This window comes from Numida meleagris, chromosome 2, assembly GCF_002078875.1.
Source record: "Numida meleagris isolate 19003 breed g44 Domestic line chromosome 2, NumMel1.0, whole genome shotgun sequence".
Taxonomy (NCBI): Eukaryota; Metazoa; Chordata; class Aves; order Galliformes; family Numididae; genus Numida; species Numida meleagris.
In genome coordinates, this window is record NC_034410.1 from 36259944 (window position 1) to 36283633 (window position 23690).

At 34.8% G+C, this 23690-nt stretch overlaps 1 protein-coding gene across 2 annotated transcripts in view; it reads right to left on the bottom strand.

The window, feature by feature from the left end:
- Positions 1 to 23690, bottom strand: part of ZNF385D (zinc finger protein 385D) — a 158254-nt gene that overhangs the window by 75699 nt on the left and 58865 nt on the right. For both annotated transcript variants that reach the window (XM_021388265.1, XM_021388266.1), the window contains one exon: positions 13781 to 13891. In XM_021388265.1, coding sequence (XP_021243940.1) covers positions 13781 to 13891 — 111 coding nt within the window. The remainder of the gene's footprint in view (positions 1 to 13780; positions 13892 to 23690) is intronic.

A 23690-nucleotide genomic window follows, 5' to 3' on the forward strand; every position in this document is an offset into this window, starting at 1 on the left:
CACTTAGACAATCTTTCCAGGCTTGACTTCAAATGTTCTCAAATGTTATCAAATAAAATGGCAAACCCTTTCTCCTTCAAGAAAACTCTTAAAAATGAGTTTCAGAAAGTATTTTTCCATTTATGCATTCACCCTGCTTCTCTCCTTAAATTACATTCTTATTTGTTTTCTGATTTATTAGAAAATAAGCTCCATCACAGAAAATAACATCCATCACAGCCACAATGAATATTCATCTTTAAAACAAGTTTAAAGATGATGGAAAAAATCAGAGTCATCAGAGCAAACATGCCTACTTTTTCTTAATGCTAACTTTTTGAAAATATAAATTTACCCTCGATTAATCTCACTTATTTTCTATTGCATTAAGAGAGATAATAAACCAGTTCAGGATTTCCTGTCATAGTTAGGCAACATCCTTTCAGGCTATAAGTTCTGTCAATTCATCGTCTGCAGTACCTGCATAAGTTACACAAAATTCAGTTTTCCAACACCAGTAACTACACCTTTTTTCTTTAATCTCTAAACAACAAGCACATCCACACACATCAGTGAAAAATTAGTGAAATCCCTGCACTGATTTTCTCCCATCATTTGAGTCCAAGAAGTCATTTTCTTACCTACTTATCGTAGACAATGTTGTAACAGATTTCCCTCAAGCATGAAATACATATCTTCCAGTCCACAGAAATTCGTCTTCCTTTATAATTCTTCATATTAGCACAGAACATGCACAATAAAAAAAACCAGATCCTTCTTGGAAAAGTGACAGATGTTGTAGTTTGGGTTGAAAGACTCTCTACTTATGCAAACACAATTATCTCAACAAGATAGAAATGAATATGTGGTAATCAATGCTATAGCTCCATCTATTTTAGCTAAAAGAGAGTACGAGGCTCTTTTTTTCTTGATGCAGTCCTCATTCCTTATTGTCCCTGCTGCTGAATGTCACTGCATCTACTTCTCCAAAACATCTGTTCTCTTCTTACTTCTTGCCTATTGTTTTGGCAGTAGCAACTCCAACAGCACTAGGACAAGCTAATAGGACCACAAAGATTGAAGGCATTTGTCTGAATGACATGTTCCTTTGGCTCACCTTGCTAGTAAGTCCTGTCTCGCTAATAAAGACATGGGACTCACACTCAGAAGAATAGCCAAATTGATGCTGTACCTTTTATAGTGTATTTTATTAAAAATTCATGCATCTTTTTGCTACATTATGTACACTGAATTTCTTAGCTTTATGTAAAGTTTCATTCTTAAGGCTTTTTCAAGCTCTAAAGAGATACAAAGTAGTCATACAATTTTAGAAAAGAATAGTTCTTAGGCACTATAATTATCTACAATAAAACACAATTAAATGCAGTAAAATTTTTAATTCCACCAGTGCCCAAAGTGCTAATTAATTCTGTGTTTTCCAGCATCCAGATATTATTGCTCACTTATTGCTGCTTCTCAGAATATGCTCATCTTAGAAATTGACTTTATTTTAGCTGTTTATTACAAAGAAAACTCTGGTATAAAAATCATGTTAGAGAAGAAATTGACAAGCTGTGACAGGTACTTGCTTGTAGGCTATTTGACTAGAATTGTATTAATGAAGATCCATCTAATATCTGTATCCATTAACAAAAGAAAATTTTATGTTATGTCATTACAATAACAAATGATGAGAGTTTTTGGAAAGGTAATACAGATTGATGCACTCTGTAAAATAAATAGAAAGCCTGCAATATACTTATATTAATTAATAAATGATAAAAGTAAACAGGATGTCATTTTAGAGGAACTACTACTGTACAAGTGATGAAAGTCTGTATTTGGCAAACAAGGTATTCAGGCAGACAGAGGATAAAGAATGAACTTGTTTGAGTGATTCCAATTGCAATTTATTGTTATTATCATCAGGATACACTAAATAAAACTTCTTAGCAAATATGCCACAGGTTTGTTGTTTTGGTGTGTTTTTTTTTGTTTGTTTGTTTGTTTTTTACTGTATCTATCATAGGCCTATTAAATCATGACATTTGGACATGTATGCATCACTGTGTAGACTGAGGTAAGAGATAATAGTACGGAAGTGTCTGCATCTAGTGAAAACACCTTCTACTGGCATAGTTCACTGTAAAGAATAATATGTCACTGTCCAGAAAATGACCGGCAGGAACAGGAAAATGAGCTACTGCTAATTAAATCTTTTAAGTATAAATACAATTGCTAATCAAATTGTTACTACTCTGTACTCTCATTCCCTTTCTTTCTCATTTGCACTTCTTCCTTTAGCTTCTGAAGCAGGTTTATAGGCTTCTTATATACTGCTGTGACTTTGTTTTGTTTTGTTTTGTTTATTTAAGGAAAAGTTGCTAAAAATAAAAAGAAGTGATTAGGGTTCAAATAAACTACATTTGGTTATTTTGATAGCTATTTTTAATTCGTATTTAAGTTATCTATGAAATATATTTACTCAACCTGAACTTACATCATACTTGTGACAACTCACACTTGTATTACATGGAAGGAAATATGCATGACATAGAATGTATTTACTGACAGAAGAGTTTTTTTCAGTGTAACCACAGCAATATAAACCATATTTCCTTTAAAGAAAGGAAACTTGCCTTTAATTTTTAGTAATTCTCTTGCTGTGAAGTTTGTTTAACAAACACATCAAATAAATTGAATTCTAAAGATAAATATAATTCTAGCTAAGTATTAGATTATAAGACAACAAAATAGCTTTTTCAGAAATTCTGGGCTAAAATATACTATTTTCCTCCTAGTGCTGCATAACCATTTAATTTCTAATTTATATAGTGATAATTACCATAATATTTGTACAATTAATGAAAAATTACAACATAAAATCTTATTAGAAATAGAAAAGTATTCTTCTAATAACGTAGGGAAAGATCAACAGAATTTATTACTTTAGTTAAGAAATAGCAAAATCAAAGCAAGCACTGACAATTGCAACAATATTTTAAATGCAAATTAAAATACCTCAGACAAAAGGCTAGGAGGCAAGTGATTCTCCCATCGAGGGATGATTTTCACTTGTCTCTAGGTGTAACATTATGTGCACTGATGGGCTGATCAACAGAACAGAACTTCTACAGATCTGTAATCAGGAGTGATTGATGGTTGGGACAAAAAAGTTGATTATCATGACAAGTCCACTGATGCAGAGAAAATAGGCTATGCTGGGAAAGGATGAAACCTGTTCAGAGACTACCTTCTAAAATCTCCTTTATAAAAGATGAAAAAAACATTTATGCCCATCCAAAAACAGCTAACATAAATGAATTTGGTAAATTCACTATTTATCTGTATCTACAGTTGTTCCACCACGACATGATGAGATCTATATAAATCCTAAACAGAATAAAACCTTTCATTTTTAAAATCATAGTTTTAGATCAACCTATCAGACAAATACATATAAAAAAGCTGTATGATTTACCAGTAAAGCACTGCCTCAGATTCAATACATGTTTTAAATTCATAATAACGCTTTTAAAGGCCACGGGAAGTTCAGTATAAGTGCCATACTGGATTCTTTCCTGAAAAGAAGTCAGTCGCCTTTGGCCATTTTAAACCTTTAAAGGCTTCATTTTCAATTGAGATAAAAAAATGCATGAGTAGGGCAATACTCCCTCAAAGGTACAGATCAAAAGTGTACTTTTTTTACTCCAATATAAAGCTTTTAAAAGCAGATATTGGGTTGCACTGCCACTCATTCAGTGGATCAGACTCCCAGCTGTTAGCTGAGATGTGAGTAAGCACACAGAGCAGCAATATCTCCAGAGACTGTAAAAGATATGCAAGGAGTGATAAAAGAAACAAGGAGTTGAAAAAGTCAGACCTGTAGTTTCTGAAGTGGAATTTGTTTACATCAGGGGCAATTATGTTTAAAGGTAACCATCACAAAATGAAATATTTTCACTATAAGAGGTGACTGCACAGGTATATAAAGAAGACTATATAAAAGGCATTCCAGGGAATGCAATTTTACTGACAATAAAGAAAAAGATCTCTAGAATTAGTGTATTATTTAAAAATATTTCACCGGCCTTGGAAGAGTAAAAGCAGCCAAACTAAAGCAAAAAAAAAAAAAAAAAAAAGAAAAACAATTTTACTGTTAATGCATGTTCAGAATTAACTAATAATTTTATGGGAAAAAAAAACACATTAATTCAGTTAACTCATTTTGGTGAAGACCTTTCCACAGAACAAAAAACTGCACATCTTCTTGGAGTAGATTTTGACATATTTTGTCTGCTCCTTTCTCTCTCATGTCCCTACCATTGCCTAATATAGTGAGTAGAGCAATTCCACAAGGAATCATTGAAAGGTGACTGAAAACAGATAATATTTTGTCATTTTTATTATTAAAGTTATCTGCACCTATTATTAATAATCCAGAATCTCAGATGCTCAACTGTATGAATTCTTATCTTATTTATATAAACCTGTAAGCTAGAAACTAGACCAAACAAAGCTAGGTGAAGGTGGCTCAGAAAAGAGTTTACAGCTTATCTTTCCTTCTAGGTGATGATTTACTTATAAAAAGAGGTTTCTGTAAAGAATTCCCATCACGGTTGTTCTTACATTTCAGTTGTGTATCAGAGTTGACTGACATACTTCACATTCGGACTGAGGATGATGACATGAAAAAATATCTTAAATACAAATATGTGTATGGCAATAAGTGATAAAGATGAGGTTTCTTTCCTTGCAGCTGAAATTAGCAGTCTTTTCCATGAGTGGAATACATGAGAAAATTGAAAGAGACAAAGAACATTTTCCCACTTTTACCTGTTTGCCTGTCTGCTCTAATTTCCTTATTTATATAATGGTATTTTTCAATTTGCAGTTGAAATTTTTTTTCAATGTATGGTTGAAAAATAGTAATTATTATCTGTTCCAACAGCTTCAGTCAAAGACATACAAGAAACTACAGTTACCCACTGCTTGCCCAATGCTATTATGTGAATCTCATTCCCATAATGATCTCCCCACCTTCCAGCAGGCATGAAATCTTTCTGTTGCCAGTGTAACACAGACCATGTAGCTACAGAACCAAATTAATTAAAAGCATTAGTAGCATATGTATAATTTGCCTGCAACTCATCTTAGAATCCACATACACACTTGTGACATCAAAAGCTGATTTTGGAAAATCTTGGATCCGACACACCATTTTTGCTCCTCCTCCCTCCCTCCTCCCCTGATATCCTAATTTAATCATTTCTTAGGAAAGGAAAGCTTCTGACAGTAACAAGCATGGATGTGTTCAAACGCAGGAGGGAGGTTGCTTTTCTGTCAGAATTTTTCTCTTAAGTAGTCTCACCTCTGCTACTCTTTGCAGTTCTAAAATCATCTGAGCCCATGCATAAGTTAAAAGTTGGCCCGAAAGGGCAAATATTAACTTCAGAGCCAGGAGCATAAAAATTTTAAACCAATTTGTCAGAACACTGTCAGAGCACTGGTCATTAATCTTTCGCAAATTATCAACAGGACTGTCAAAGAGAGCTGTTACCTATTTACAGAGCATTTCTAGCAAACTCAAGTAATTTTCAAGAGATGTCAAATCTTCTACACAACTGATTTGTTTTATCAAAGAAAGTGAGTGCTTTGAAAATGAAATAATCTGGAAGGATGAGCAGAGGTAAGAATCAAGCTTTGAGAAAGTTGAACAAAAAACAGTATAAAGCGATTGGCCTGTATCATCATTAAGTCCTAACACAGAAATTCAGCTGATCATCTGAATGACTTATTCTCTCCAGGATCATGTTTCTGTACTGACTGACATGCAGCTGGCATAGACATTGGACATTTCTCAATAACCTGTGCTTGTGGAGAGACAAGGGAGCTGTAAGCATTAGACATCCCATATCTTTCTATCCTCAGGCAATACTTTGGGGGGCAGATATCTCTGGGCTGGTCCATGTTCTGCAGCAATAGGGAGATTTCCTACACAGAACAAACTGCTTTCACTACAAAAGAGGATACAGGTACGAGCATTAGTGGAGAGTTTGTGCTGAGAGCTCTGCAGCTTGCAGAATATTGAATAAGTATTCGCAGTGCATATTTGGTTTGTATGAAATGACTAACAGTCACAGAAATATCCAAATCCTTAGGATATCAGTCAGGATCAAGTTCAACACCTCAACAACTCAGAAGCTGAATAGGAAGATGCTGGTATGACTAATTTCTGCTTTTAGGTTGTGAAGGTGCATGAAAGTACTGTACAGAAGGTGAAAATTATGTAAAAAAATAATTGACACAACAAAAGGAAAATACTTATGTTTTCTATTAAGCATTTTAAAATTATTTTAAGAAACTACAGGTTATGTTATGTTCTTAATTTAAAAATCAAGTTAGTTACTTCCTACATGAAAAAAAGTTACCCACATACATTTAAAATGGAAGAACACCTAAGAGTAGACAGAATTTAAATTTAAAAAATATATATTTTCTTTCAAACTACAAAAGAAAAAATTCAAATTCTCTAGTATGGGAAAGATTAGGCATGCACAGGACCAGACTGCAATTCATACTGCTGCCACAGCATTTTGAACTGTGATCTAGGAAAGAGGAGGTAATGCTTCTAAAATGTGCAGCCTAAGCCTATGAAAACACAATCCACTGAATATCCAACTGCGCAAAATAATATTAGTGTTGTTTTTTTTTTAATTGTCATATATGTATAGTGCAGGAGTAAAACATTCTGTGCTTCTTGATTAGATTTTTCAAATGCCAAAAATATCTCAAATATTTTTTAAAGAAATTCTTTAGGATTTCCAAAACAAATTTATATACATTCCAGATATGCTATGGAAATCTTAGCAGTCATCACTTTCTATGATTACTTGCTACTTTTTTCCAGTGAATAGAATAAACCAGCAACTATGGAAAAGCACAATTCTGACTCACATTCTGTTCTCAATTGAATGGCATGTCCAATTCCACCACTGAAATCAGTATTTTTTTCTCCTAACACTGAATTCTGCAATGCAGGAAAGATGGTGCAATATTAGAAAGTGTCCTGGTTTCAGCTGAGACAGTGTTAATAACACATCATTGTTTGGTTGTTGCTGAGTGATGGGAGCATGCCTGGGGCTGGGCCTCTTAGAGGGGAAGAGCCACTGTCACTATGGCACAGAAGCAGGGGGTGAAGCTGGCTTGGATTGGCCAAGGGGACATTTCATCCCATGTGACATCATGCAGAAGGCTGAGGGGTGGGCAAGTGCTTGGTGATTAGCTGTTCTATGCCCTCATAATGCAACACTGACTTGAAGGGAATGTTGCGCAGCAGTAAGGGTTTGCACAAGAAATATCTCCCTAAAGAATCAGGCTGATGGCTTCACAGAAGAGAGACGCATTGGTTTCGAACAACCAGAAGTAGAATTATTCTGAGATATTACACAAATGTGCTTGGTAGCTGACAGCACTTGCAAGAAGCCACTCTGACTAAGAAAACTGCGTTACAATACAAGAAGACTTTTTTTTTTTTCTAATATACCAAAGCAGTGTTCTAAATCTTCAGGTTAATTTGTAATCTAAACCCAAATCTAATTCAGAATCAGAGGTACAACTAAAACCTGCAGAGAATGAGAACATGGTTAAAGCTACGCACACAGTGATTGAAGGAAATGATACTCACGGTGTCAAATACCCTTTAAGGGTAGCTCAAAAAGTTGAAAAATAATAGATTTCTGATTAGGAAGGTAAAATGCTAAATACTTTTAAGCAGTTACAACCTTTGTGGTTCTTAATGCATTAGATTTGAAAGTTCCTGTGTCTTTACTAACAGAGGCTCAGACCAGGTGTGACCATTTTCTGTCATGGACAAGAAATGAAACCTCTGTTAACTCCTTCAAATCACAGAAACTGTTCTACAGTTAGATGAGCACAAGGCCATCTAACTTCTCTTTCAGCTCTGGGATAACACTGAACATTCCCTGGCCATGTTCAGAACTGGCTGTCAAACTTGCTAAGATCCTCCGCGGACAGGAAACCCACAACCACTCCTACTTCTTTCATTTCTGAATTTCACAACCATTCTAACTAGAATTGTTTCACTAAATTCTTTATTTTAAGAAATAATAAAATAATTCTTTAAGAAAATTAAGCTGAATATCTTATACCAAAACCAAGGAATGAAAAGATCAGTTGGTCACCGCTCTTAATAATACCTTTCCGTATATTCCAAGCGTGCTATCTTTCCATTGTCTTTTCCACTTTATATTCATCCAGTCCTTTCTACTTTCCACAGTCAAGCAGTATTTTTTCACTTGTCATACTTGTTGATTACATATTGCCAGTATTTCTTGTATTCTTCTTTTGTTGAAGTGTGATGACCAGTGCTGCAAACGATTGCTCGTCTAAGGCAATGCCAATTTCAAGTACAGTCAAATATTTACCCACCTACTGATAAATGTAAAACCTTTTTTCCCAGTTATTCCTTGTTGATATACACTCAGACTGTGAGTCCCTTTCACCCAATAAGCCATACATTTCTCATTTCACTGCTTGTGTGTTTAATTTTTCCAATCTAAGCACAATAATTTGTACTTGCATTTACTGTATTAGTATAATTTTAGATTATTTTCTACAAATCAGGAAGATTATTTTGTACTACAATCCTGAACTTGCCACCTTTCATCAAGTACCAGACACATTCCATGTTGATGTCATTCACAATCACAGTATGTGTATTCTTTATTCATTCAGACACATAGATAATGAAAATGTAGACTAGCAGCAAGTGTGGAACAGACTCATGCAGATTCTGACTTGTACAGTTCTTTTGTTTTGACAGGAAACAATCACAACCACTCTCAGAACAATTTTTCAATCTGCTGTACAACTAGCTTTTAACAATTTACCTGGACCATATTTCTCTACTTACTTTATGGTTCTCTGTGACAACCTTATATCAACTCTTATTAAAGCCAAAATATATATCACATCTACTTATTCCCCATTATCAGTTAAATCAATTACCCTGTCAAAGGAGGTAATTAGATTGGTTTGATGTGATTTGTTCTTAACAAATTCATATTGGCTGCTTCTTATCACCTTATTGTACTCTAGGTGCTAGCAAACTGATACTTTGCTCTAGATACTAAGCATAATCTAAACAGGATATGAGTCCTCTGATTCTGCTTTTTTTCCCCATGATAGTCAGAACCATCGTAAAATGCTATGGAGCTATATCACATCCTTATCTTCCATAATATTCATTTTTTCACTGAAGCAGCACATGATAACTTCATACAGCCGAACTGCGTATTGATTCAGAGATTACCTTTAAAGAGATGTAGGAAAACAAAGTTTAAAAAAAACGACTTCAAGATGAGCATTCTGCTCCTGACTTTCAAGAGAACATCACTACTGCTTCTATTTAAGACAAACAATTGTTTCTGGCTACCACCTGGAAATACTTTTACAGATTAATGGAATTCAAGACCTGTAAATACACCAAAATGTTGTCCAACCTTTCTCTAAAGACAAGCAGAATTATCACTCAGGTATCTACTTTATGCAAAAAAGTAAGAGAGACTCCATTTGCAAGAATTGGCCTGATTAGCAGACACGGACATTCCCTAAATTAAAAAATGGTGAAAATTTAGTAAGTTGGGTTTTTTTGTTTGTTTGTTTGTTTTTCCCCAAATCGTGGCATTTGTTTGTGTTTAGTGAGGTCTTGCATTAGCAGAATATATACTCCAACATATACCTGCAGGGAGACCTCATGAATTGTCCTACTCAAGTTAGCTGGAATTTATTTTCAGGATGCTTATAGCAGATGTTTAATATTTATTCTAAAGCATGTATTTAACAGTTCTTCTGAACTGGCAAAATAGCACTGAACAGCCAGAAAAATCTAAAAGGGAACGCACACACTTGCAACCAAGCATATACTTAAATGTTTTGCCCTGTACTGGGTGCAAAATATAAAGGTAAAAGCTACACACAGATCTCCCTCAATGAAAAATAAATAAAAAATAATAAAAAAGTCACTGCTTGAAATAGATTGCTGAGAATGTGTCTGCTATTCTAGCGTTGTGGGTTTTTTTTGTTGTTGTTTTTGTTTTTTTTTTTTTTCCTCAGCACAGAGAGGCTTTGGTTACTTGCTCATTCCTCCCTTTCTTCATAGGAGAAGATTTATTTTAAAAAGAAATATTGAACACACAGCTGTCATGAAGATTTACAGATAACTCCTTTAGAAAGAAACTAAATGATTTTAGACTACTGTAGTGCCTTTCTCATTTTTCTCTGGAATGTAATTTTGATACTGAGTAACCAGAAAAAAACTTCTTCTGCACCAAAAGAAATCTGTATCAAAGGGAAGAAAATTCAGTATTCTCTACAAAAATGAAAAATTTCACAGACCAGTTTTATTGTAAACATTTTCATAATACTGTTGTGCAGTAGGTAAATGGAAATTCTATTCATTATTCTCTGATAAATCCTATCACCAGCATCTAAAAATAAAGACACATCAGTAGAACAGCCACAAACTCCTAGGTTTCTAAACACAAAAGCTATTTATTTTTCTTACTGTTTAAATAATGTTCAGCAAAGTATGATGATAATGAAAGGTGGGAACATTCAGTAAATTAAAAGATTTTCATAATACTAAGAAAAAATTTAGAATGTGTGTCTGCCATTCATATAGTTTAATTACCAAAAATTGATAGCTAATAACTTTTTTTTTTTCCAGAGCAATCTTTTCTTTTAGTCTTCACATTGAATCTGCACATTTTTTTCCACAGCAAAAGTGGTGGTCATTCAGAATCACCCAAGCAACTGAGGAAATTAACTCTGCCTATTCCACTCACATTGCAGAGAAGCATTTCTAAACCCACAGCAACACTGACTATGTATAATTTCTTGAAAAGCCTCAGTAGAGCACTTTTTGAATGTCAGTGGTAATAACTATTGTCATGGTTTTGTGATTTTTGGTTGTTGGTATTCCACATCATAACATCATGTAGTGAATGTACCTGGTTCTCAGAAGAGAAGGACTACTACATTCCCCACGGCACTTTGCTCCTCTGTTACCATTTTCCAGCCGGAGGGAAAAGATAAAAGCTCGCAGTATAAAAACTTGCAGATCATGAGACCTCGTCCCTTTTTCCGCCGTGTCTCGTCTCGGCAGCACCTCGCTCTCCAGCCGTCTTATCGTCGGTAGTAGAGTAAGGCCTACCTTGATTTTGGGACATTCTCTCTCTCTGTATTGGATTTATCAGCTTAGATTGTAATTATATTGTATTATAGTGTGTTGTTTTGCATTCCGATATTTTATTTAGTAAATTAGTTTGTTTCTCCTCAGATTGTTGCCGCTGTTCTTTGCTCTCAGGGCCATCTCCTTACCCTTTTCCCCTTTTCCCTTTTCCCAGGGCATGGACCCGTGGATCCCCCGTCCCCTTCGTCACGGAACCGGGCCGAACGCCCGTAAACCATTGACAACTATACACACTGGAACGAGAGCACCATAAAGACATCTGCAAATCTCTTTGGGGTGTTTAAGAAAAGAGGGACAGATACCTCCCCAATTTAATCACCTGGAATTCTAATCTGTCCATCCAACAGAAACGCTGGGGATACTTTAAAAATTACGTTAGAAAAACTTCCTCTGAACAGCTCTGGCAAAGCAGAGTTCAAGCTTCTTGGACTTGAAGATGTGAAAGGACAATTAAATATCTGCTCCACAGCTGTTTTTCCAAGAGTTTTTTACTGCGAATAGTCTAAATGAAGAGATTTCTCCTGAAACTGTGTTTTGTTGTTGTTGTTGTTTTCTAGGTATTGTAGATATCTCTGAAAATGGCCACTGCATCTCTCCTCTCTCTACTTTGGAATCCTTTTTAAGAGCATCAAGAGAACAGCATGGGGGGCATACCAGTCCTCTGAGTCAGAAGTATCAGTGTTCACTAATACTGTGTTTCCTTCTGTGTAGAAAATTGTTTATTTCACCTTCTTCTGGAAAATGCCTACATCCTGTCAGCTGGAAAATGTTTTGCTCCATGTATCAGTCCAACTTGCGTATCTGCTAATGACTAAGTCAGCTTAATGACATGTTCAACCTCACTTTTGCCTGCATCTTTTTCAGACTAATGAATGGTATTCCTTCTGTGACAGAAGGTGTTTTATTTCAGTATGTAACACTGAGGTGTTTGATGACTTTTGAGGATATATAGAATGTATGATTCAGCCTGGCGTGCTCTTTCCAAAGATGAAGCTGAAAACTATGGGCAATAAGCCAGGCTGCTCAGTCAGTGGGATCTGCTGTGGTCCAGAAGTCTCCACCATCCCTTAAAATTGCTGTTCGTTAGAGACCTGTTGTGAATGGCTCAATATTTGCATAGTTTTAGCATCTAGCTTCTAAATGGAAGAGTGTAATTTGACTCTTCTGTTTTTATCTGTGAGAATCACAACAGCTCCAGATACTGTAGTATTGTTTGCACCCCTGTTTGAGTATATTCTCAATTTTATAAGAGAAAGATGGCAGTTAGTCCAAGAACTAGAAAACCTAGAGTCCTGAGTGCAGGTTAAATATGTGATTCCCACTGGTCTGAAAGTCATGACTGAGATCTTGTTAAAAATCTTTCTAAGCATTAAAAGCTGAAGGGAATGAAGAGACCTGCATTATTTTAATACTTAGGCAGCCAATCTGTTACAGAATGCTTCAAGGCTCCATTTAAATTTTTGACAAGATTGTGGCTTTGATTAATAATTGATAAACTAAAAATAAGATGATTAACTGATCATAAAGAGCCGCCTACAAAGAAATAGCTGCACAAAAGAGTTCTCTCACTTCTTCATATGACTAGCATGAGGAAGGAGCCTTTGAATATATTTGGGTTGGACACCACTTTAAATTCAAACATTTTTGTTTTGATAATTGTGACTTTCATATATAAATTAGCAAAACAGGAAATAACTGAAAGACATTTGGAACGGAAATATAAGTTGCCGCCAGAAATGCCGATGCATTAGAAGATTAGAATAGGAGAAGACAATATATTGCACTATGTCAGATCATTTCTGCACATACAATGTTGCTGGATAAGAAAATAAAATAGTCAAATTCTGAGAGGCCTTTCTGTGACAGAACATGTATTCTTTAGCAAGGAATACCACAGAATATATTCCTTGGGTAGTGACAGAGAGAGTCTTTTCTGTATATTAGAGACCATTTCCAATTCAGATTGTTCTATTTAATTGTTGGAGGAATGAGAGAAAGCAGGGTAGTAGCCAACAGACAAAAAAATTACCTGCATCTATTATTATTATTGTTATTACTATTAAGACCATACTGTCAAGACAGGAGTATTAAAACACAATTCTGGCTAGAAAGAGAGGTTTTTGTAAGGACAGAAAACGGAAGGTAAATTCACAAGGATGCACATCTGAATAACTTCTAACATTTTCAAGAAGAGAAAGCAACAACATCCAGGGCTGGTAGAAGAATTAGGACCCAGCAAATATTTCAGAGTTATTAGCAGTAATGGATCAATCAGTTTTCCTATTTTCAGTCCACGCAGCAAAACTGAAGTTGATGAGCTTGCAGAGATATATCCGCAGGGAAAATCTGGCCTGGTGTATAAACACTATCAAATAATTGTGTTTATTTGAAGCATCCTATAGCCTTTTCATCTGCTGAACCGCAAACTGAAATCATAACATTCATTTAGGTTCAATTTATGCAAATTATGGCACATCCTAGAAGATAAGTACATATTTCTAATCTGATACAAAATGATTGACTTACATCAGAATTAAATCTCAGCTGGCAAATGTTGCATGATATGATTTGCTTTCTTCGATGAGGAAGAGGAACCCCAAATGTATGATTTATTACAGCTTTCTGAATTGGGTCCATCTGTAAAGAAAGAATACAAGAAAATATAAAAGCTTTTGCTGTTTCACCATATTTTATGTTAACTATATTTGTAAAACAGATACCATATCATTCTAAACCATATTTCACACTAAAGAAAATGATTTTTTTAAATAATATTTATTTTATATGCAGTTTTATGAAAAGGTAATGCAGAGAGGAACAAAGAAAAATGCAGTTAAGTTATATTAAAATGCATATCCTTAGTTCTATTCTATACACACCAGACTCCCTTTACTGACAAAATCTGAGTTGAAAACATTGAACAAATTTATTTATCAAAAATATAACATATTTTTATGCCATAGGAAAGTTAGTTAAATAAAATAAGAATAGTCCATATAAAATTACTAAGAAAATGATCAATGGAAATGTGAAGGAATAGTAGGTACAAATAATTCCCAAATAACTCAGTATTATGAAAAAAAAAAACAAAAAACCAACACATATATACACCAGGAACCAATAAATGATCCAGTTCAATAAAGGAAATTCTATAAAACCAATGAAAAATTCAATTTCTCCAAAGATTATTTTCACAGTGATTTAGATGAAACTATTTCTTTTGAATAAGCCCTACTTTAAGGATAAAATTTGACTTTGATGAAAAGCATTATTCTGAAAAAAAACCTCCCCCAGAAAGCTGATCTGGCATCATATGTGAGTCAAGGTCCCGTTAAAAAACAAAAAAACAAAACAAAAAAAACAACAACAACAAAAAAACACAATTATACAATTTTGGCAGAGTTGTTTTTTTTTCACAAGAAACACTGCACAGCTATCCTTAAAATCTAGTAAGAGCTTTACAGCAATTTTGTAAAGCCACTGTTTTTTATCTTTGAATTTTTTTTTTTTTAATGAAGCCAATGAAACTAACCAATTGTCTGACAGTATCAGATAGCTTAACTTGTATGCACCTTGAGAACAAAACACCTCTTCTATGTCCATGTTCCCATTAGTCACTTTTTTGACACAGTTAGCAAAGGGCTATTCGATAAAGAATCACGGCTTTCTCTCAGAGTAATCAATGATTCATGGAAGATGTAATGGTAGACAGTCATGGCCTCTATTACAGTGAATCCAAACCAGCTCACTAGAGAAACAGTGTGTCATCTGACAGATGTTTAGTGTCAGATATTAAGTAGCTCATGGGCTTAAACTAGTTACTGTTCGAAAAGAAATTCAGATCAATTAAAAAAAAAAAACAAAACTGCAGAGTTTTATAGAAAGATTTAGAAATACCATTTGTAAAACCACCAGCTCAAGTGAGTACTAGTCCCACCTAGAAACTAGGGAGCCCACAATAATACAGCCAAAAAAACTCAACAATGTCTAAAATCAGAGAATGCTGAGTTCTAAAATCTTGTTACATGCTGCGTAAGACAATGTAAAGAATTTCTGCTGTAACCAAACAATGTGCTTAGGGCACTCATTTTACTTTGTAATTCAATCTTTAAAAAAGCCTGTGGTTCAAAAATACTATTGCAGGGGCCCAAAAGACAAAAACCACCTAAGAAAGTAAAAAGACAGTAACAGCTTTTCTTTTTTTCAACTGCTCCATTATTCAAAAGGTGACTTCTTATGCCAAGAAAACTAATATTACTTGTACCTTGGGATTTTCAACACTAAAATATAACCTGACCTTAACCAACACTATTTTATAGCTGCCAAAATTTCAAGAAATTATGCCTAAATTTTTAAGAAATTTCTGCATTGTTTCTTTGTAGGTATTAAAGCTCAAAGGGAAACCTCAAGCTTAGATATATGATTAAATCAATACATGGTAACAATACATTGTGCATTCTTTGATCCAGTGTACCTGCTAACCTTTACCTTCTTAACCACAGTTCTGTGATACTATTAGCTCAGCCTTTGGTTAACTTGCTAAACTCTGACACATTATCTCACAAATGTTATAATAAAAATTTATAAACATCTGACCTCTAATCTCATCATTTTCTCCTGAGTGCTCTGGGAGAGCTCAGCTCAGTTACTCTAAGGCCTAGATAACTGAAAACATTACATTCTTAACTCAATTGGATCACTTACTCCAAGATTATACATACTTTGGTTCTGATTATGTAGCAGATGTTATTTTAAAAGTTTACCTTACATTGTTGTAACACAATTCTATCCCTTTTCATCAAGTCATTCTCTAAAGTGGCTCCTGTCTGTCGTTTCAAATACTTCGTGTGCTGATGGCTGGTAAAGTCTCCTTTTAGATTATTATTAATATTTTTAACTCATATTTCTGTGGTATAAAATGAAGGTTTTGAACATAATAGGTCTCAATTTTTTCTTGATCCAGGTTTTCTTGACCCAGTTTTAATTACTTGTCTTCCTACATCTTTATTCCTTAGAAAGAGTCTGTTCCTGCTATTCTTTTTCCATTGATGCATCAGTCATTTGGCTCTGTATGATTGAAAAGTGTGATATTCACCACAGATTTTAAAGAATTATCTACTGTTTAATGGAAGATGGCGTATGTCAAAATGCCAGCAATTTACAGAAATGCCACTCTGCCATTTAAAATAAGCCAACAAAACAGTATTTAAAGAGTGGTATGAAAGATATTACCATAGCTAATAAGCTGCAACAAATAAATTTATAGTTGGTTATGTCTGTGTTCAGAGAAAGAATTCTGGGTACAAATGGAATTGGATTTCTAGTGGAATTGATGATCAGATGTTGAGAACAAGACAAATAACTTTTCAGAATTGGGGGAAAAAAGAAGTGAATATGTAGGATTGTTGGTCTTTTTTTCTATTTAATTTTATTTTGGTCTTACAGAAAAATGTGGAGTTTCCTTTTAATGCTCCACACATTTTCTCTAGTTCATCTACTGTTGCAGAAATCCATCTGCACGTTTTCATTTCTCTTTCTAAAGATGCAGACTTCTAGATATACAGCTACATGGCCTTATTGTGAACTGGGTGATTTGTGTTTGTGGCTCTGTAAGAAGAAGTGTTCTGGACAGCCTCCAAGATTATTAAGAAAAGCTGCTTCAAAGAAAAAATCCCTTCTCTGCCAATTGCTCTTTGAAACTGCAATGCAGAACAAACTTCCAAACAGAACAGATTCTAATAAAAGCTGGGGCAGAATATTGGAGTGCTATTTGACATTGTTATTTTTTTCCTGAAGAGATCATTTGGGAAATACTACCAATCCATAAATTTCAAATGAACATCCAAAAGCACCAGATAAGCTTTCAGAAGTTTTGTGCAAGAAATTTCAGAGAAGTAAAAGGTGCAGCATGATAAGCACTAAGATCTCACAGACTCTGGGAGACAGAGGGGAGCCCTGCTGAGAGACAGAGGAACAAAAGAAAGAGTTGATTGTGAGGAAAATAGAGAGCAGGGATTTCAGGGATGCTCAAAGAGGGAAATAATATCATGTAGCTGAGATAATCAGTAAGTGTAGAGATACTTAGGAGAATCTCCAAGTACTTCTATGCTCACAGACTGTTTCTGATTACATGTATAAATTGTACTTCAACTTCTGTAAATGGTATTTGCTTTCAAAGTAAAAGTTTTCCTAATAAACTTCATTAAAATCTGCTTTTTACTTATTATTAGTGCACTGTTGCAATCACTGCATTTCTATTTCTTAGATGCAATTAATTAAATTTACTCCATTTACAGTGAAGGATTGAGAGGCTTGCAATTACACAAAAGGTTATGATTCAGCTGTCAAAGCTGTGCAGCAGAGCAAGGTTTGTAAGATATCCCTTTACTTTCACTTGCCAAGTTATTTTCATTGCAAGTTACAACACAAAGAGGATAACCTGTACTATATTTGATGTGTTCACTGTGTTTTGCTTTCCCATTATCCAGAACTCAGCATCTCTTAATAGGTAACACAGGCTGTGTCATATTTTCCTTTTGTACAGTCCAGGGACAGCACTTTGCTCAAGGTTCACTGTAAACCCCAAGGTAATTTTTAGCTTGAGCAATGAATGTTTCATTTTCCTTATTTCATATTTCATTCAATTGATTTTTGTTTTCAATACATAAAATACAGAGCAATGTTTATTTATTTATAATCATTCTAACTGAAATTTCTGGTGACATGATATTGTTTGCTGCCCTTCATCACATACTGTAATCCATTCCCAAAACCTTCAGGTTAAGCCTACCTTCTCCAGGCTTGTTCAACCTGGAGAAGAGAAGGCTGTGGGGTGACCTCACTGCAGCCTTCCAGTACCTGAAGGGAGCCTACAAACAGGAGGGGAGTCAACTCTTTACAAGGGTAGATAATGGCAGGACAAGGGGAAATGTTTTTAAGCTGAAGGAGGGAAGATTTATATTGGATATCAGGGAGAAGTTCTTTACCAAGAGAGTGGTGAGGTGCTGGAACAGGATGCCCAGAGAGGTTGTGGATGCCCCGTCCCTCGAGGTGCTTAAGGCCAGCCTGGATGGGGCCTTGGGCAGCCTGGTCTAGTACTAGACATTGAGGTGGCGGCCCTGCCTGCAGCAGGGGGGTTGGAGCTTATGATCCCTGATGTCCCTTCCAACCCAAGCCATTCTATGATGATTCTATGTTTCTATGAGAGCTTCTTTCATTCATTCTCTTATGTCTCAATAAATGTTGAAACTAATTGGACCACTGAAAACAACATAAATTCTGTACCGATCACATGCACAGTGCCTTACTAAATAAAATAGAACACAATCCTTACATGTAGTATAACATTTACACTTAACTACATCATCTACTGAACTTAACCCATTCTTAGGACTGCATGATTGTTGCTGTTTTAGTACGAAATTGTTCAAATGCAAAACTGCCTCCTGCCTTATAGTTTTGAGATAGTAGTAATTGCCCTTTTGCGTTTCTACTAAAGCTACAGGCACGTAGCTTAGTAGATGATTAGCTTTAGTACATTCCCTCAGCCATATAATGACACTATCATTTATAGCTGGAGGATATTTTTATACGAAAATGCTCTGGGTATAATTTGACTATTTCCAAATAACAACTGAGCACTTCTTTCTACCCTCTGATCTATAGCAGCAGTAAGAATTGAAATAATTTCCTTTAAAGTCATGCTGATCAATTATACAGATGCCACATTATTATATGAGATCACATTATTTTATACTATTATAAATTTTTTTAATGTAGAAATTGATGCTTAGGAGATCTGCTTCAGATTCAGCCTTATATATACTGCCTATATATAGTGCCTATATTATGGATATTGTACAACTGAGTAGTAGCACCATGTTCTCCAGGCCATGTTCAAGATTTACCACAGCAAACATACAGGGTGGACAAAGTATGCACCACAGGTTCATACTTCTTTTAAGATCAAACATCCAGGAAGCATTTGACTCACTTGGTGTCACAGAGTGCAGCTGATTTTTTGCATGTGCACATCCATCTCGGACCTCCTGAAAGTATTTATTTACTGTACATATTCAAAAAACCAACATAGCATACATGAAGTATATCTGATGCTTTCCATTTTAACTTGCAATCTATATGATACGTTCTTTATATATTTCTTTATATATATTCTTTATATACTGGTGTCCAAATCAGAAAGAAAACAGTTCAACTACAGCGCAATTATTTGATCTTATGTATATTTGACATTCTGTATTTTCATAAGAATTGCAGCCTACTGTTTGGGATAGCAGTCCAGGTCTTATTCTGACATCACAGTACTCTGTGAATAAGAATTTTATAAACTAACCAAAGATCACAACTCAAAAAGAAGAATGGGACCAGCTTAATGAACATAATTTAGTACAAAAGTGGATGTTCAACAATATTTTGGTTTCATGCGGAAGTAGAATAATATGATATCAGATGATAAAGATAATTGTTCTGGATGTTCTAACATGGATGGTTTATCCCTTTGTATCTATTCAGTATTGTCCTAGATGAATAATTATGCATTGAATTGGAATTAGAATTGCACATCTTAGTGTCTATTATTTCTGTTCTTAAAATGAATGAGGGTAGAAGTAACCTGTTGTTTTTCGTGGATATAAAGCAGAAATATTACTCAACCTAGTTAAATGTAAAATAATTCATAAGAATTACCTACAACAATTTTAATAATATACAATATTTGAGAAAAGTTACTTTTCTAAAACAAACAAATAAAACCCTCTAAACATTTCCCAATGTAGCTTGTTTATGTAATTTGAAGAGTACTTCAGAACGAATTCTGAAAGACCTCTTTTTTATTGTCTTGTTGAAATCTTGTAAGAGTGTAAGCATTTTATTTTCTTTCTTAAATGAAGCTACTTAATTGTAGCAGTTGTGTAGTAAGCCTTCTGATGCAAGTCTAACACTTTTCTCTCACTTTATTTATTTATTTTCTTTTCTTCTTGTGGACGTTTTCACTTGGCAATGAGGTGCTGAGGCAGCAGCAGCATTTCAGGCAAACTGCTTTAATATAGAGAAACCAGTCAGAGCAAAAGGATTTGCATTCACAGTGGTATTGTGCAGAAATACTGTAACCACATAGCAATTATGCAAATCTGTATACTCTAATAGTAGTTGTCAGTCAAAAGACAAGAATTTGCATATGCTAAGGCTAGTGAGAAATAATCACACAGTGATTATGCTAATCAACCACTAAACAACATGTGAAGTACTGTCAAACTGGAACAAATCTCTGTATGTATGTGCTAAATACAGAAACATCCAGTACTAAAAGAACATAGACTTTGGAGATCAAGCCCCTAAAAACAGGAAATACCTGAATTTAACGTATTTAAGAATACACATTTTTAAAATATGCTCACTGATTTTTCCTGAAAGACTCTGCCTTTTCTCTGTCCACAAGATAGACAACGTTCACTTAATGAGCAAATGTTCAATGTTTTGTTTTCTTCGAGTGGTTCAGTGAATGGCCCTACACCTCAATTACTGCACAGAGCTGAAATCCTGCTCTCACTGGAAATTATCAGTCTATCTGTTGGCTCTCCTACAGTTTTAATGGACACGGGATGTGAGTACTTGAGTACTTCAGAAAGAAGTGAAGTACAAATGGAGAAGTTTTGAAAATAAGTTGAAAGATGATATTTCCCAGAAACAAAGGACAAAAGTGTGCTCAGGTTCCAGTTATCCAATTTAGTACATCACACAGTACTTATTATTGTTTTTTATATGATCACCACTCAGTTCCTGAATTCGTCTGCAGAGGTGCTACACAACTCTAAATGCAGCCTTGCATGTTAGACTCACAGTTCAGAGGGTCATCCAAGAAAATTTTGGATTAAGTGACTTCTCTTGCATCTCTTTGAACAATTCTCCCATCTCATTCAGATTATGTTTTCCAGTTTCTTTAACAAACAAATCAAGATCATAATGGATAACAGTATTCTGAATTACAAAACCATGATTGTTCCCAAGTGTTGATCCAAAGGACACACAAAATTCTACCAGGTCTAAAAAATTCTCCCAAAGGAGAGAAAATGAAAGGGAACTAAATGTGGCATGTTTGTCATAGTTCTCAATTATCCAGAGGACAATGCTCAATAATATGATTGATTCTGTCCATATGCTTACTAAAAGGAGCACTAGCAGACAGTAAAAATATGATTAAAACCAAAATGGTTTCTTGAAACATGAAGAAAAATATTTTACACTCTCTAAAGATACAAATCAAGATGAAAACCTATGGTTCACAAAAGCCATTTGTTTTCTTAGCCTCAGTCAAGAACAAAGCAAAAACAAGCTCATGAGAAAAAGAACACACTGAAAAAAAAATGCAAAGGGCATTTTCCCATTTTGTGCTTAAGAAAAGAGCTTGGAACAAAAGGTTGGCAGGCATAATGAGGTTACACAACAAATTCCCAATAGGATCATTCATATGTGAATGAATTTCAGAAAACTGGACCAAATGTTATAATTGGTATTTAATAATAGTGGGTCTTTCTAATCACAACAAAAACAAGCAAGATGTGTGCCAGACAAGAACTGGCAGAGAGGCATTTGATTCATTTCTAAAAAATTGGGCCCTGAAAGGAGAAATTCCTCACAAGAGAGTCCAAAGCAACCAGTACAAATAATTACATGTTTTTCAAAGAAATGACTGTATAAAGATGTGTTTAAGGAGAGGAAAAAATACATAAGTCACTGAAAAATCAATGTCTCCTATTTATTTCCATGGGAATTACAACAGATTCAAAGAGCACAATAACACTATTTGGTAGAGCAAATTTTCGGCTACAAAACAATACCTTTCAACATAGTCATCTCCATTAATACACATTTTCACCAGCAATGAACAAGAGCCTGCATGCCATGCTTGTAAAAATATGCATGGCCATCCAAAACATAGCTTATAGTTCACATTGCTGTTGCCACTGCTGAAATTCACCAACAACCACCTCACTGTGTGCACATCTACTCTTTGGTCTCCATAAACATTCAGCAAACATTGATGAATGTCAATGGATGCCATTTTTTCCACATGGAGGAATTCAATTCCACACCTTTGCATCATATGCACTTCTATGTCAGATTCCATTATGTCGAACTGCCCCTTTGCTGCCATCTGTTGCATGGCAACAATGTGTAATGGAATATGGGCAGAAAGATTCAACCTCTACTGCCATACCACCAGTAACTGCTTCTGACCTTGTGGGCCAACATAATGCAATAGGAGGCATTACTTTTGGAGCAGCCCTCTTAATTCTCCAATACAGCCTACTACACTTACTTAGACTGTTTCTAAAGTATATATATATTTTTTTTTATCATGGTCATTCTAATGACTTCAAAGAAGCCATAAAGACCTGAAAAACCCAAGTGATATTTCAAACATAATTAAAATACTCTTCCAATTCTTTATTTTTACAACATTTCAGATGATTTCAAAATCTGTCCTTTTAACTGATGTAAATTTCAGCACTGGGAGACGTTATAAGTCCTAAGCCATACTTGTAGATCCATAGAATATGAGAATAAAAGGGACTCCAAAACACCATTTCATTCATACCTTACACCATACAAACTAAAAATGTTGTGGAGAGAGAATCATTTTACCCTGGGTTTTCAGAGAGACGGGGAGTGTAGGGAATTGATGAAATATTGTCATGAAGTGAGGGATAAAATACAGCAGTTTAATCTTGGAGACAAAATTTGTTCAGATTCTCTTTTTATAATTGTTTCAGAGAAAACACTTCAACATTTCAGATGAAACTTTTACCAAAGAAGTTCTGCTTGTTTAGCTACTAGATCTCTGGCAGATCTCTATTACAGAATAATTAGAAAAGTATTGAATTTCTCTCCTGGTTCTTAAATGAATGTCACCCTTCCCTCTAAATCTGGCAGGTGCATTTCACTTCAGGTGCAAGTGTAGATAATTTTCTGGCATAATTATTTAATCACCAGTGCTTTTATTTTTTCCCCTTTTAGCTCAGTATTGAAAAAATTACATAAAACACTCCAATTCCTTCTCTCAGAAGAAATGTTCTGCTGTCTTTCTTCAGGAAATTCAAGGATATGAAACTTGTGACTCAAGACAATTTTATTTAAATTGTCAGTAATTGTCATCAATTAAAAAAAAAAAACTTTTCTCCCAACTTCTCACCTTGGAACTGCAGTGCTACAGTTGACATGTGAAGCTGAATATATCTTTATAAGCAGTAATGGTTCAGTATAAAAATAGCTATAAGAATTGCTGTGCATAGCTATATTCACAGCCCTTATATGTATCCTAAGAGCATTATATCTCCTTGCATGGAAAAACATTTTGACTTTGCTCAGCTTGTAGAGCTTGTAGGCTATGATCCATAGGAGAAGTCACAAATGTGCT